At 38.7% G+C, this 13,720-nt stretch overlaps 1 protein-coding gene across 2 annotated transcripts in view; it reads left to right on the top strand.

The window, feature by feature from the left end:
* Positions 1 to 13,720, top strand: part of syne2b (spectrin repeat containing, nuclear envelope 2b) — a 93,152-nt gene that overhangs the window by 4,480 nt on the left and 74,952 nt on the right. Inside the window, exons 2-24 of one of the 2 annotated variants that reach the window (XM_042737367.1) lie at positions 165 to 245; positions 2,318 to 2,379; positions 3,497 to 3,592; positions 3,931 to 4,008; positions 4,158 to 4,250; positions 4,417 to 4,613; positions 4,702 to 4,901; positions 5,018 to 5,118; positions 5,692 to 5,775; positions 6,356 to 6,433; positions 7,226 to 7,339; positions 7,674 to 7,811; positions 8,009 to 8,173; positions 8,273 to 8,385; positions 8,515 to 8,683; positions 8,820 to 8,916; positions 9,104 to 9,303; positions 9,421 to 9,585; positions 9,791 to 9,928; positions 10,107 to 10,208; positions 10,393 to 10,569; positions 10,657 to 10,815; positions 11,063 to 13,621. In XM_042737367.1, coding sequence (XP_042593301.1) covers positions 165 to 245; positions 2,318 to 2,379; positions 3,497 to 3,592; positions 3,931 to 4,008; positions 4,158 to 4,250; positions 4,417 to 4,613; positions 4,702 to 4,901; positions 5,018 to 5,118; positions 5,692 to 5,775; positions 6,356 to 6,433; positions 7,226 to 7,339; positions 7,674 to 7,811; positions 8,009 to 8,173; positions 8,273 to 8,385; positions 8,515 to 8,683; positions 8,820 to 8,916; positions 9,104 to 9,303; positions 9,421 to 9,585; positions 9,791 to 9,928; positions 10,107 to 10,208; positions 10,393 to 10,569; positions 10,657 to 10,815; positions 11,063 to 13,621 — 5,366 coding nt within the window. The remainder of the gene's footprint in view (positions 1 to 164; positions 246 to 2,317; positions 2,380 to 3,496; positions 3,593 to 3,930; positions 4,009 to 4,157; positions 4,251 to 4,416; positions 4,614 to 4,701; positions 4,902 to 5,017; positions 5,119 to 5,691; positions 5,776 to 6,355; positions 6,434 to 7,225; positions 7,340 to 7,673; positions 7,812 to 8,008; positions 8,174 to 8,272; positions 8,386 to 8,514; positions 8,684 to 8,819; positions 8,917 to 9,103; positions 9,304 to 9,420; positions 9,586 to 9,790; positions 9,929 to 10,106; positions 10,209 to 10,392; positions 10,570 to 10,656; positions 10,816 to 11,062; positions 13,622 to 13,720) is intronic. The other variant, XM_042737368.1, reaches the window with a different exon arrangement.

Raw genomic sequence — 13,720 nt, 5'->3', positions numbered from 1 at the left:
GGACCAGACAGTTCCCATTTTGAAAAATGCTGAAAATAGATGGACCAGACAGTGTGCAATGACATAAATACAATTTAGTGCATTTTTAACTGACATTAATATTATTTTATCATGCACATCTTAACATCATTGTGCAATCACCACTGTTGATGTCTCCTTAAAAGACAACAAAAAGAAGTTGCCTCATTTTGTCGGGGTTGAACACCCATCTGCAAGGTCTCATAAGAAGAAACATGGATCACAAGGTGAGGTGCACATAATATGTATCAAAGAAAAAATAACATTTTTTGCCACGCAAACTTACAGAAAATTGATTTTTAAAAATAAAATAAGTGTTCAATATTGTCTTAAAAGTATTTTTTCAGATTACAGTAATCGTGGAGTTTTCAGTTCTAGTAATGTATTTGATTTTACTTCACTATTTCTGTGAGTCATTACAAAAGTCATTTGTTCATCAAATCTGTCCCGCCTGAATGAAGTGTCATTCAAAAGCTGTCATCCATTTTCTCTTTTCTTTTTTCTTTTTTCTTCTCTATGGTTTCACTATTGTTCCCCCTCCCTCTCTTGTTCTCTGAAAGGGAGGTGTTGTCTCTAACGAGTTAAGAACTGCACCTCCCAAAACAAATTAGATTATACGATATGAACTTTGTTCAATGGAAACATTCCAGTCTTTTCTGTCATTGTGTTTCTGTAGAGTTCATTTGAATTAGGTCATCAGTAAAGGGGAGTGTTTGCTGGGAGGATTTTGTTTCTTTCTGAGGTGAATCAACAACTTGGCTGGTTCAGTTTTTAAGTTTGTGTGTCTGCCACAGTTTTTCCCCTCACTGCACTTGCCTCACTCATTTCTTCCCCTATATTCTTTTGGCCTCTTTTTCATTGTTGTCTGTTAGTTACGATTCATTCTTTTGGACTAGGTCTCTGGTGGGTGACAAATCCCAGGAACTGAATCTGATCCCTGTGTCAGTATCTGTTTTGCTTAACAGCAACACTAGCAACATGCAGTTTCATTTTTAAAAACAACATGTGGATGTCATTTATAAATGTCATTAATTACATTTGACTGAAACACATCAGTGTGATGTTTATTTTTATTACTATAAGAAAATACGTTCATAAGATGGTTACCTTTGTTATGGGTCTTTTTTCAATTTGTCTGCAGGTTCCTTATACCTGTTGTGTAATAAAACAACATACATTATTATGTACTTCTTCAGTGCTTGACATATCAGTTTCCAGGGTAGAAATGACCGTGGGTCAGCTGTGTCAAGTGTAAAAGCGTGTTAGTATTTGATAGCCGAACTCTAAATAAATCCCTAGGAAACTTAGTGTGGGTGTCAGCTGATAACTTTAACCATTTCAAAGCTTTCCCTCATCCTGTGCTGCTGATAAAGGAGTGTGTAAACAGTGATTGTCAAACCCTTCCAGTCTTGTCAAGGAATCTATTCAAACACACATTCTCTCATTCTCTTTATGGGTCAGTCAGTCAAGAGCCCCATCTCTGAGACATTATCCTGATAACTGACCTGAGAGTCTTATTCATAGTGAGCATGGCCATGTTTAGCAGTTAATGAGGGAGAGCTCTTTTAGAATCACCGCAGGCTGGCAGAGAGAGTCAGGTTGGCAGTCAGGTTTGTCTCATTGGTTGCTTCAGTTGTCAACACTGAGAAAACAGTGGTGTAGACTTGGTCATATTGTGAGAGATTTTAAGGTCCTTGTTTAAGAAGAAGAATGAAAGAAGTGGATTGTGAGAGAATGGAGGAGAAAGATGTTCTTCACACAGCTGATGAGCTCACTGACTTTGTGGAACTTTATAACGGTAAACGTAAACGGCACTCTATTTGATGTGACTACTTTTAGGTCTGTAATGCATTTCATGTATGTGGAGCGCATGCACATTATTATGACAAAATTTGGATGAAAGAATGAATGAATTCACTCTCAAACAAGTGTTTTTTTTTCTATCAGATTTTAGATACGTTTATTCTTCTACAGATTAAAACATGTTATTTAAATTTAATTTAATTGGGGTAAAAGGTTATGCCATTGATACTCATTTCATGTATTAAATATATAAAAATTGCCAAAGACAAACCTGTCCATTGTCCTTATACCCTCCAAAATGTTATGGGTGAATACAAATGCACCTGTTTCTTCCTCATGCATTTATAAGATCTATTCTTAGACATTGTTTGAATTGATGTGAACACGGCACAGTGATTCAATCCTGCAAATCATATGTGTAGTTGTAAGGTGTGTTCACTCCCTATGTTTCTACATGCTGGTTTTCATAATGTTCTCCTGTCTGTTTTGCCTTCAGTTGAGCAGGAGCAAATTCAGAAAAGAACCTTCACGAACTGGATCAATGCCCAGCTGTCTAAGGTGAGGGTCAAAGTTCAAGAGCTCCTAAACCTGACTTAGAAAAGCTATAATAGTGATGTTGCGTTTATTTGAATCATCATGGACCTTACTTGCATTACTTTTAATCAAGTGTATTGACAGTGAGTAAGTGCAACTAAATAACAGATAAATTACTGACATGGAGAGATTTTTTGGTAGAGGTCATTCCTGCAGGTTCTCCAATAGCGGAAAGGGAAAGAGGGGTGGGCAGGGGGTAAATATAATCTTCTCAGACATGGGCCAGAAAGACAGACAGCAACAGGAGTTGTTCAGCACACATGCTTGTGGACACACATATTCACACCCACAGCTACTTATAAAGTGAGCAAATGACACAATCTGTTTGACATGGCTTGACGAGTTACGTGCATGAACAGAGGACGGATAAGAGGTGTTATTTTAGATTATTTCATAATGCTTTCCTCTCTGTATCCCCAGCAAACACTTACTAATGTCTGGAGCTCTCAGTTTTATGTAAAAGGTTTCAACAGGATAAGTTCACACAAGCTTGTTTGATTTGTCCTCTAGACATGTCTAAAAAAATTGCTGTGAATGCATTACCTAACAAATTGGATACAAATTGAAACTAAGCAATTTTCCAAACGATATAATTTTACACATAAACGTTTTGGGTAGATTTGAGGGGAAATGTGCTTAAATGTAATAAACAAATGAAAAACGTTTTGGTAACACATTACTTAAAGCTTTTATGTATAATGCTTTATAAAAATAGTTTTAATGCATGAGTTACGCCGTGTAATGAATTGTGCAATCTCATGAATAATTGTAATCACAGTTAATACATTATAACAGTTATCAGTTCATTGTTACACTATGAATTTAAATTTGGTTATACTTATTTACAAGATATAATGTATTACAATGCACATTATAAATAATTATAATGCATTATACCCTTTAATAACCCTTTATAATGCATTATACATAAAGGCTTTAAGTGAAGTGTTAGTTTTTTTATTTTAATTTTGAGGTGATATATGACCCAGAAATTTATTTGTGCCTGTATGGTTTAGTTATGAATTGATATATTGTGTGCGTTCTGGTGTTTAATATGTAATATTTCATTTTGCTCTCTCAGAGGAGTCCTCCAGTTACAGTGGTGGATCTTTTCAATGAATTCAGAGATGGAAGCAGACTATTGGACTTGCTGGAGGTTTTGAGTGGTCAGAGAATGGTAAGAGTCTGATTCATTAATGGTCAACTGGTTTTTCAATAACCTCTGCTGATATCTAGAGAACAAGGCCTTATCTAGAGAGCAGTGCCTTTGCCCTATATATATATATACACACACACACACACACACACACATCTATACCTATACACCTATAATACAGTAACATTTAATGTAGATTTTTAGAATATATTAATATTTATTTTGCACAATTATACTGCATATCTGCTTTAAAAATTTGGTGGCATGATTGATAAACTCAAAATATTGGTAGATATACCAATCTATTATAAAACCATGAGCAGTGATTTTGTGATAACCACAACAAACCTTTATTTTAGAGCCGAGAAAAAGGAAGAGGGACTTTTCAGCACAGAACAAACATTGAGAAAGGTCTAGAGTTCCTTAAGAGGAAATCGGTAAGATGCACCACAGTGGAAAATATTATGGAAATGTATCAACACATTAATGTTAACGATTGTGTGAAGAAAAGCATAACTTTTTGCTCACTACTGCATGGAGGTGAAATATCAACATCTGTAACTTTATCAACATCTTCATCCTGCAGATCAAACTGGTCAACATTAATGTCTCGGACATCATGGACGGGAAGCCTTCCATCATTCTGGGTCTCGTCTGGACCATCATCATGCACATTCATGTAAGTTTACTGTCACACTCTAACAAAAGATTTGGGTTATATTAACCATTAGATTTAAGAAGCCCTAATAAAGTGTACCAATATAAAATGTACTACAAATATGCTAAACTGAGGAGAACAATTGTCAATTTTGTGATTTTTCTGATTGGTCTTTTACATTGTTTAGATCGAAGAGTTGGCCAGCACATTGAACTTTAGTTCTCGTCAGTCGTCTCTGGAGTCACTGGCGAGTTTAGACACCCGTTCGACCAGCAGCAGTGCCCGCAGCAGTCCAGTGCCACCCCATGGTTCACCCCTGCACACCCGTTTCCGCATTTCTGCCAAGAAAGCCCTGCTGCTGTGGGTCAGAGAGCAGTGCCAAAAGTGAGGAACAACCTGCTAGAAGGGATTCTTGGGAACAGTGAGATTCTGTTCTATGAAATTCATGATGTTTTTCTGTCTTTTTTAACAGGGCTGGCTGTACTCTGAATGTAAAGGACTTTAAAGTGAGCTGGAGAAGTGGTGTAGTGTTTCTGGCCATACTTCATGCTCTGAGACCGAATATAGTGGACCTTACCAGAGCCCGAACAAGAACCAACAGACAGAACCTGGAGGAAGCCTTCCACACTGCTGAAACAGAACTTCACATCCCCAGACTACTAGATCCAGCCGGTAAGTGTGTGTTTATGCTGTGTTGTTTTGTTGTATAGTATGCAACAAGCAGTAATAATTTTAGTCTTTTGTTTTCTATGACATACTCATAGAAGAATGGTGTATTTGTATTTCAGATGTTGATGTTAGGGATCCTGATGAAAAGTCTATTATGGCATATGTTGCTCAGTTCCTGCAGTACTCTAAAGATGCTTCTGTTTCTGATGAGGAAATGCAGGTTAGCCACACACACACACAAACACAAAAGTGTACACTTTTCTCATTGACTTTTTATTCTATTTACAATGACTATACCCTAAATCTAGTCTTTTATAGACGCCTTTGCCATTTTTTTATTTTGATAAAAATATTTTGCCCATTTGAACCATTTTTACTAGTGAGCACTATACTCTCAAGTATGGAAGTACGGAATAGTTCAGCCAAAAATTAAAGTTATGTCATCATTTATTTACTCTCATGTTGTAGCTATTCCTTGAACTATTTCTTCAAGATGTTTTACTCGTTTTTTTATGTTTTATTATTGCATTTTGAATCGTAATCACAAGTTTTGTCATCACAATTTGAAATTTTCCACAAATCACGCATCCTTGAATTTTATTGTATATGTGGGAATGTTTTTATATTTATCATATTCATAATATATCAAAACGCACACAGGATGGTATTCCTCCAACATTTCACACTGTAAATCTAAATGCTCAAGTGACTCTTTATGCTCTCACATCTCTTTTTTTCCTCCTTCCTCTGTTCTCTTCTTCTTTCTGTTTTTCCCCTCTCAACGGTGGTTTAGTATCTCACTCCTCATCAGGACCTCTCTCCTGTCAATCTGCCATCAGACTTTACTCCTTCTATAGCTGCATCACCTTTAAGACAGGTACTTCTATCTGCCTGTCTCTCTCTCTATTAGGTTTAGCTGCTGGATTCATTAATTTACTGTTTTTTTCTCTTTTAGTTTCGTAAAGGTGTGTTAGTTGTTTTGTTACTAGGATTATTCTCAAATGTCAAAGAAAGGTTAATTCGGACTTGTTAGGCCTGTTGTTTAAGCCTAAACCAGTGTGTGAGTAAATGCACTATATACTGTACACTCTCAAAAAGGTACAAAAGCTGTCACTTACATGGTACCTTTTCAAAAATTACACCGTTGTACCATATTTACCTCTAAAGATTGATTATTAATACCTTAAAGGTACATATTAGTACTTTTTGAAAAGGTACTGCTCCAGTGGCAGCTTTTGTACCTTTTTTTTCTAAAAGTGTACTGACACATAACATGTTTTTAGGCTTCTCTTTTAATCATCAAGATTTTGGGTTTAAATTTATAAGAATATATAAGTTAGGTGTATATCTTAGATTATAGTATGTTATCTAAGATTATTAATGATTTTAAACTTTTTGACTGATTTTTGCTATGGTCCACATTTGTAATTGTTTTACTTGAACTGTTCTCTAATCAGGCTCACCTGTTAATGCCCTGTCCAATCAAATCAGGCCCTCCCAAATCACCTGAGACAGCTCGAGCAGCTGCCCCTGGGGTAAAATATCAACCCTGTCCCCTTTTATGATGCCCCCTGTGCTGCTCAGTAACTACTAGTGTCTTGCATGTATAAACATGCTGATAACTGTAAACTCAATTATGTAGATAACCCCAGAAATTACAGAGCTAATCCATTAAAACCAGATGTTATAGAGATAATCCATGGAATTAAAGAGATAATTAATTTAATAAAGCAGCTCTTGTGTTTGAAGATTCTAATACACTGAACCTGAGCTTTCGTGGCACTTAGCAGAAGCATTTTAATTACAGACATGCTGAGTAAATTGGTTTGTGTTAAGTCCTTCCTCCAGAGGACTACAGTACTAAACTCTGTTTAGTCTGTAATGCAAATAGTATTTAACTTGCTGTGTTGTTTAATCCATATCATTTACCTAAGACTTGCATTGATGAAAATATTTTAGTTTTGTATACCTTGATTATAATGACACCATAATGGATAAAAAAAAATAATAATAATCAAAGGCTGTGTTCGAAATCGCACACTCTTTGAGTCTGAGTAGGTACTTCTTTTGAATAAGCAATTACTTCACAAATCAGCACATTAGCCGTGTTATCATTGTCATGTGCCCTAGCAGTGTCAGTTGCATTGCTTACTAAGTAATCTGGGTACATTTCACCTGCTGTTTTATGAAAATTATGAATTCAAACATTCTACTCTTTTCATATACTGTTTAGACTACTATATAGTAGAGAAGTATGCGATTTCAAATGCAGCCAAACTATTTTTGTTGTTGTTGTTGATCTTTCTTTTTTCTTCCTGTCTGTCCAGACCTCAGTCAATCAGAAGGCTCAGGAGGTCACATGCTGGTTGGATCAGGCCTATCAGGAGCTGATAGAGGGGTGGGACTCCACTGAAGGAGAGAGCTATGCTGAGAGATACCAAGTAAACCTGAATTCTTATACACTGATATAGTCTTATTTTAATGAATACAGTCCATAATGCAAAATGAAACAAGATGCACAGGTTATTCTGGGAAATACATTATTGAATGTGAGCAAAGAACATTTATTTATTGATTTTTTTGATTGCTTAATTGATTGATTTATCAGCAAATTATGTGAAATATTATTTTATTTTAATTTATTGACTGTGTTGAGATTTTAATTATTTTAATTTATTGACTGTGTTGAGATACTGAGTAGCTAATAATATCCTGCCAATAAACTGAACACATTTGCAGATTTTTTGCATTAATGTTTATTTACTTGTGTTTCAGGTCTTCCACACCTTCATTGTGTCCTTTAATGAGCAGCGGCGTCCTGTAATGCCATTACTAACAGCGATGAAGAGGACTCCTCATCTTAGTGCAGAGCAGAAAGCTCTTAGACGAGCCTGGGATGCTCTTGCTGAGAAGGTCACTGCATCACAGGAACTTTCTCTGTTGTGTTACTTGTTTGATATTTTATAGGTTTTGAGTATTCGACTGTGTGCTGAGATTCTCAATAGAAAAACAGAAACATAACATGTTTGTCTGAATGCATGTCATCTAAATAGAAAGCATATAGAAATTCGTACAGTAGAAGTCTTATGCTAATTTATGTCTATGTGTAGCTACGAGAGTATAAAACAGAGCTGGACATGAGCCTTCCATCCCCACTGGACACTGTAGGCCGCTGGTTATTGCGTATTGAAGAGGTTTTATCTGTTGAAGAGGGCGAGCCAATAGATCACGCCCGAGCTGCGGAGGAGGCTCGGGAGAAACTTGAGATACTAAAGGTTTGACTGACTGACTTCCTTTTATTATGGCTATAGAGTTGTTCAGCCATGAAAATGTAGTAAGTAATGTCATATTTCTGTCTGTGTGTTTATCTGCAGGTGTGTTTGGAGGAGATGCCACATCATATCAAAAGGTTTAATATGTTTCAAAACACAAATGAGTTTGGAGAGGCTCTGGTGCCAGCAGACAAGATGGAAGAGATGAAGAGAAGGTGGGTTTGATTGCTTAAGTAATAATACAAAAAAAAAAACATCACCACTATTATCAGTAATTATTTCCTTTTTGTTTCATGAAATGCAGTAAACTATTTCATATTTTTGTTTATGCGTTCATTTTCCAGGTTCACCAATGTCCGTGTTACAGCTAAATATCATGGTATTAAGCTGGAGTACCGTGAGCGCAGACACACAGTGTTAGACCTTCTAAATCAACTCAACATTAAACTGCGATCTTGGAAAAGAGCCTACATTTCCCAGGAGGCTGTTCGTGTGCTAATGCAGGACTGGAATGTAAGTGAGAATTTTAGTGAACTCAAATAAAGTGAATGTATTTTTTAAAATATATTTGCTGCTAGGCAATTAAAATTAAACATTAAACTCTGAAATTATATATGCTTTATACTTTGATCCCAATGAATGTTTTTAGGAGACTGTGAACAAACAGGAACTGACTTCTTTGCTGGATGGAGCCCTCCATAGACTCAAACTAATCGCCAACAAATACACCAGCAAGGCTGCCTTGGGTAATACAAAGAAACTTTATATGCATGCTCCTAAAAGACCATAAAATTATAATGAAATGGTAATAAATAAATGGTAGATGTATGAAGAACTGTAAAACTGTTAAAAATTTACATCCTATGCACTTTTTTGTGAAAAGTGTTATTATTGAACAATCAGTAATTATTGATATTCTGATGTCTGCTTCAGCTGGAGACTCGACTGAGGTAAATCGTCAGGTGGCTGATCTGGAAGCAGATGTTATAGCAACTCTGGAGGGTGTACGGATGGTGAGGGGAACTATGGGACGCGTGTTGGCAGCTTGGGAGTCTTACAGTGATATCTACACCTCAATGCGAGCATGGCTGGAGCAGGGTCCACATGCCCAGCGACACGGACAGAGTACAGAGGTGAACAAACACATGCATAGAGAAAACTTTGAATTGAATTTGTTGCTCTCAATCCATGTACTGGGTAGACAAAACTCAAATATTTTTTATATTATCAATCTCCCATTGATTTCCTAGGTGACATTATCAGTTATGTCAGAGTGGAGTTCCCGCCAAGCTCACCTGAATGAGGTGGCCAACTACTTGACAGAGGTCACAGACCCACAGACAAGCCGTGCTATTTCAGATGAACTCTGCAAGATAAATCTACTCTGGGCTGACTTTGCCAAAACAGCCCAGTTTGTAAGTTACCCATCATATTCAAATTTGAATAAACCATGTGCAATCTTGATCATGAAATAAAATATTAAAAAAATGTGCTTATCTTGAATAGGAACAATACATTGTTCTGATTGTATTGGACAGAGATTCTAGTTAATAATTTGCTTCTATAAATATAAAATAGAGTGCCTTTTTGTAGTATTTTGAAGCAAGTTGTATATTTCAGTCTTTAGCTGAGGAGCCCAGTGCTGGCCCATCCAGTCCTCAGACAGTTCAGTGTCTGATAAGGGAGGCCACTCAGTTACTTAAAGAACCTGTGGAGGTCGTTTCTGGATCACTACGTACTTACACAAAGAGACTACAGGTATGTAGTGTGTGCACATACTTACACACTCCCTCATACATAAAAACACACAATATGTACTTTGTATTCTCTGTCTTTTTATTAGTAGATATTTGTGATTTTGTCGCTTTGTCTTTTTGTTTTCTAAATTAAGGAATAGACTAAGTAGGATTTATATTAAAATTGTTATTTCTCACAGCTTATGATGAAGAAAATAAAGGATGTGGATCTAGAAGCCCTCTTGCCATCTCTAGACTGCTCTCCAGAAACCCTAAGCAAACTTCAGCAAGCCATTCCTGAAGTAAGCAACCACATTGCTTTGGTTGGCCCCTTAGGTCTTCTTGTGCATTGTGTTAATTTTCTTGCCTTCATGTATGCAATCAAATTATATTAGCAGAATATAATTTTTTAAAAATGTTAATCTAACACAAATAATGATCTTTACTGATGTCTGTATGCATTTTTGTGTGTGTGTGTATATCTAGGTCCTGCAGACACTCTGTGAGGCTGAGCAGGTGTGTGATGAGCTGCGCGTGAGTGTGAGTGGGTTAGACGGGCGTCTAGCTGAACTGTTACACTGGGAGATGGAAGCCAGAGAGCTCTATCAACTACTAAAGGAGGAAACGCACAGGCAGAAGAGAGGACAAGATCCCAGAGCACGTGTGAGTATCTACAAGTACCACAAAATATTCACACATCTTCTTCCTTAAGTGATTTGGTATAAAGGACTCTTCTCTCTTTTCATGTAGGTGTTGATATCAAGAGGTTTACAGTTAGAGGGTCAGGTGGTTATGGAGGAACAGGATCTGCAGATGATGGTCATGACTAATCAAAAGACTTCACCACTGCAGTATCTCATTGCATCCACCATGCAGGACAGAGTCCGCACTGCTGTTGAAAAGTCACAGGTATGTCCACTGCTTTTAGATTAACAAAACCTTAAAATGCTGTCAGCATGATTGCATCTATAAAATTACTTTAAATTAATGAATTAAAAAATTGAAGCTATAAAATTGATCCAGCTCTTTTGGCAATTATCTGTTGTGCCATAAATTGTTTTCTGTTATGTTCCTAAAATGCCTATGAATGAGTATCCTTGTTTCATAACTGCATGCAAATGCATTATGATTTTACCATTCTGCTAAATCTCAACAGGAAGCCGTAGGGATGCTAAGCTCTTTGGGGGCTTGCAGAGAACGAAGCCCTGTTAGAGACCAGCCCCCTTCCAAGATCTTTGTCCAATATCAAGAGACAGAGGAAGAGTCCCAAAAACCCTCGTTCCAGCCTGTCTCTCCATCAGGAGCCCCTGGCAAACCAGAACCTCAGCCTGCAGTCAGGGCCAAAGTCCCAGAACAATCTCAAATACTCTCAGAGGTATCTTATAAAGCAGTAGACCTCAAGACCCAGCAATGTAGTCAGCCTGTGCCAATGATTGTTGTGCAAGAGTATGAAGAGGAGAAAAGTAGTCCACAACCACAAATGCATCCCTCTGTGCAAGTGAAAGACTCTCAGTCCATTGAAGTTAAGTCAGAGAAAGTTGTCCATGATCAAACAAAAGTCAACATAGAGCATCATGTAGAAAGCCAGGAATCTTTACCACAGTCTGTGACACAACAACAGACAGAAAAAAGTCCAGTAGCTGGCCAACCCTCACAGAACCTACAACAAGCAGAGTCACAAGTACATAATAAACAACAATTAGCAACACAGGCCCATGTGCACATTCATCAACAAGAGAAAACTCAGCTTGCAAAACAGCAGAAGGTTCAACCACAAGTTTCAATCCAGTCACGGCCTCAGGGCCAACTAGAAGCACAAACACAGCAAGCTCCAAAGCAGCAGAGGAAAGTAAAGAAGTCCCAGGCACATCTGCAGAACAGACCTTGGCTTCAACAGAGGAGTCAACCGGAAAGAGTTACCCAAAACGCAGTGCAACAGTTGGTCCCACAATCTCAGTCAGAGCCTGAGGACAAATGTCAAATAAGTTCTCAAGCACCACCACAGCATATAATAGCTGTTTGTTCACCTGCGGCTCAGGGACCTGCTCAAGGCACAGCACAGTCAAAAAGCATTGGTAAGAGTGATGAGAATCACCTGAAGCCAGCTCAGTCTGTTGCACAAGAGAAACCTCTTGTAGAAACACAAAACACACCTCAAACTGTGCCAGCAGTTTCAGCACAACCAGTGACTCAAAAACAACCACAAAAGCCAGTGACTGTTCCGATTCATCAACAAGTATTGCCCAAACCTCAACCCTCTTTATCAACTCAAGCTCAAACAACTACACAACAAACACTAGCTACTGCACCCATTAAGCAACAAAAGCAACTTCAAACACAGATAGTGACACCACAGCAACCTCAAGTGATGATCCAGAAACAGGCACAATCTCAATCCATGACTCCAATGCAACCCCAGGTTATGGCCCAATGGCAGCCACAACAGACAATTGCTCAGCCTCGTCCTGCAGTGCCACAACCACAAATATTTCCAGTGGCCCAAACAATGCCTCAAAGGCCAGTCCAACAATACCCAACATCTCCCATTCAACCACAAATAACAATGCAGAGACAACAGTCTCAGTCCCAGCAAACCACAATGCGCAATCCGACTATTATTACCCCCCAACCCAAAGGTGCATCCCCCATACAACCCAGAATCATCTCTATGCCTCGACCCCAGATGCCTGTTCAATCTCAAACTCCGGTCAAAGCACAGGGAAGTGTACCACATGTGATTCAACCTCAGGGGCAACCCCAGTGGAGTCAACCAGGAGATGTCACCCAAACGTACCCCAGAGTGCAAGGACCAGTTTCTGTAGCTGCCCAAATGCAGCCACTGGCCCATTTCCAAACTCATCCCCAACCTCCAAGTATCCCTCCAACTCAGCTTCAGCAGTGGTCACCAATAAGACCAGGCTTAGTAAGCCAGACATACCCAACTGTCCAAGTTCCAGGTCAGGTAGTTCAATCTCAGCCTCAAATGGCAGTTTACCCTAAAATCCAGCCGCAATCACAGCCTCAGCAGTGGTCCTCTGCTAGACCTGAATTACCTTGGGGTCAGTCACAGATAAGACCTCAAGGTCCAGCTCAGCATATAGTTCCCTCTCAGCAATGGAGGCCTATCAGTCCAGAAAGAGTCAGTCCAGTATACCCAAGGGCTGAAACCCAAGGGCCCAAGGGACCACATCCTCAGACCCAATATCAAGCTCTTCCAAGGCCAGCAAGCCCTCAACGTCAGTGGAGACCAGTCCGGCCAGAACATCAGTTTCAAGTTTCTTCCCAGACTATGTTCCATGGTGCTCCCCAGCCAGTAGCTCCATGGAATCAACCACCTTCTCAAGCTCTCATAAGATCTCAGAGTCCACAACAGCCTCAGCAAAGTCAGCAAAAGTGGAGTTCATCCAAGACAGAGGCCCCATCTGCAACCCTCATCCAAAGCCAAGTTGCCCAGGCAGAGCTTCAGTCCCAAGATCTGACAAAGCTGCAGTTACCAGTACAGGAACCACCCCAACAGCAGTCAGTTCCTCGGGTTAAGCAACCAGCACTTGCCCAGGCTCCCCCTCAAGCCTACACTGAAGCTTATATAAAGGCACAGGCCCTGGTTAGGGATAGATTTGAAGAAGCCAAGCACTGTCTTCAAGAGCACATTATAGAAGCTATCAGTGTATTCAAGGACAAGAGAATAATGGACGAACAGGCATCAGTTAAGGAGGTTTGTCCATTTTTTACATTAGTTAGTTTGCTTGTTTTTGGCTGTTTGCAACAGAGCCCAATTTCAGTAAACTATATTGTTGTGTCTGTATGTTTTATA

The sequence above is a fragment of the Cyprinus carpio genome, chromosome B13 (genome assembly GCF_018340385.1).
Source record: "Cyprinus carpio isolate SPL01 chromosome B13, ASM1834038v1, whole genome shotgun sequence".
In the NCBI taxonomy this organism is placed as follows: Eukaryota; Metazoa; Chordata; class Actinopteri; order Cypriniformes; family Cyprinidae; genus Cyprinus; species Cyprinus carpio.
Note: the sequence above shows the minus strand (reverse complement) of the source record. Positions and strands in the feature narration are given on the sequence as shown.